General features: G+C 43.8%; 1 protein-coding gene across 1 annotated transcript; it reads right to left on the reverse strand.

Annotated features, from left to right (window-relative positions):
• Positions 1-21: 21 nt before the first annotated feature.
• Positions 22-1,409, reverse strand: SARC_15823 (hypothetical protein; the record flags this gene model as incomplete). The annotated part of the gene is made up of 3 exons (XM_014290065.1): positions 22-231; positions 948-1,035; positions 1,330-1,409. Coding segments are annotated over 3 exons (378 nt in total), but the record flags the coding sequence as incomplete, so codon positions are not given.
• Positions 1,410-1,565: the final 156 nt, after the last annotated feature.

The raw sequence follows: 1,565 nt of genomic DNA on the forward strand, positions 1-1,565 counted from the left end.
ATATATATGTATATATAATACCTCTTCGTTACTAGGATAGTAGTCAGTCGTAAGCGGCAAGCACGCAGGCACGCACAGGCTCTTCCAATTGGGGCCGTGCTGTATCGGGCGTCTGCCAGCCACTGTGAGATGTTCCAAATGCGACCAGCGCCTACGACTGTACGACAATGTGAAGGCGACATACGTAGAGGGGCGGTAGGGGTCCAGGTGACGGCTACCACTGCCATACCACTGCGATAAACACAGTCATGAGGGTAAGCTGAGAGCACTGGGTGAAATGAATATGTGTACAATTATTTTTATGGCAGAGAGACTCTGGGGTGAGATTACTAGACCAAACCATACGACTGTACGGCAACATGAATGCCTCATACGTAGAGGGACGCGTGAGGTCCAGGTGTCGGCTGCCACTACCATACTATGTGTGTGAGAGAGACGAACCACCAAGGAGTTGAGCTGAAGGGAAGGGATGATGCACTGTTTATACACATATTTGTGTGTACAAACGGTAGAGATTGTTTGCCTAAGACTGTACGAAAACGTGAATACGGGATAAGTTGCTATCACTGCCATACCACTTACATACGTATATTTACAAGGATAAGCCGAGGCTGTTAAGTTATGTAGACATGCGTGATATGTACCGTTGTCGTGCAAAGCTGTATAAATATTCATCATACAAGATACGCGTGTATACATATCCTCCGAAAAAGAATTGTAGAAGGCTGTGGTGTGTATTTCTATATACCCCCTGTTTCCTGAAGTAGGGCCCTGTCGCCAAAACTGATTCATTCCTATTGGGCACATTGACTGACTAATAGAAATACGTCAGAAATATATATATAAATTCAACACGGAGATGCCTGAAAAGCAGAGCCAGGCTATAAATAGAGTAATACATTCCAGATGAAGATTAAAAATAGAATGTTGCTTCGTAGAACACATACAAAGGACCGGGGAGCCCCCGATGTCCTGTCCGCTTTGAAGGTCGACGTAGCGTCAAGGCTGGTGTTGTGACTCATCTTGGTGGGTAAACTGGTTTATAAATAGAACGGCAAGAAATTCAGGTGAACATGGTTGTGGCAGGGCCAAGAAGATACGCTGGGCTATAAATGGGGCAGACATATAACAATGAGATAACAGAAATGCTAACAAGATAGTATACACCCAACAGCTCAGGTACACGACCAGTGGCACAAAATATAAGAGATCGCACAAGGTTCGTTAGCTCCATTTCATGAAAATACAGCATTTGTCTATTGTTTTGAAACAGACAAGGACAGTAGTGTGTTATACTAAACACACGAACAAACTACTGTGTTGTCTCACCGGTTGATAACAGGCATGCTCTCCATCTGGCTGGCGATGATAGGGATGGGCGTAGCCTGGGCATGTCCCCATGACTGCATGGTAGTCTCATCGAGGGAGTCATAACTGAAAGGGGTCAATTAATAACATCAAATTTCGCTTCTAGGGTAAATTGAGTAGCAGCTCCTATGCAAGCTAGTTTGATGTTTTACCTTGATACGTATATCTATATAAAGATATATATAAATATAGAATAC

This window comes from Sphaeroforma arctica (assembly GCF_001186125.1).
Source record: "Sphaeroforma arctica JP610 unplaced genomic scaffold supercont1.6813, whole genome shotgun sequence".
Taxonomy (NCBI): Eukaryota; class Ichthyosporea; order Ichthyophonida; genus Sphaeroforma; species Sphaeroforma arctica.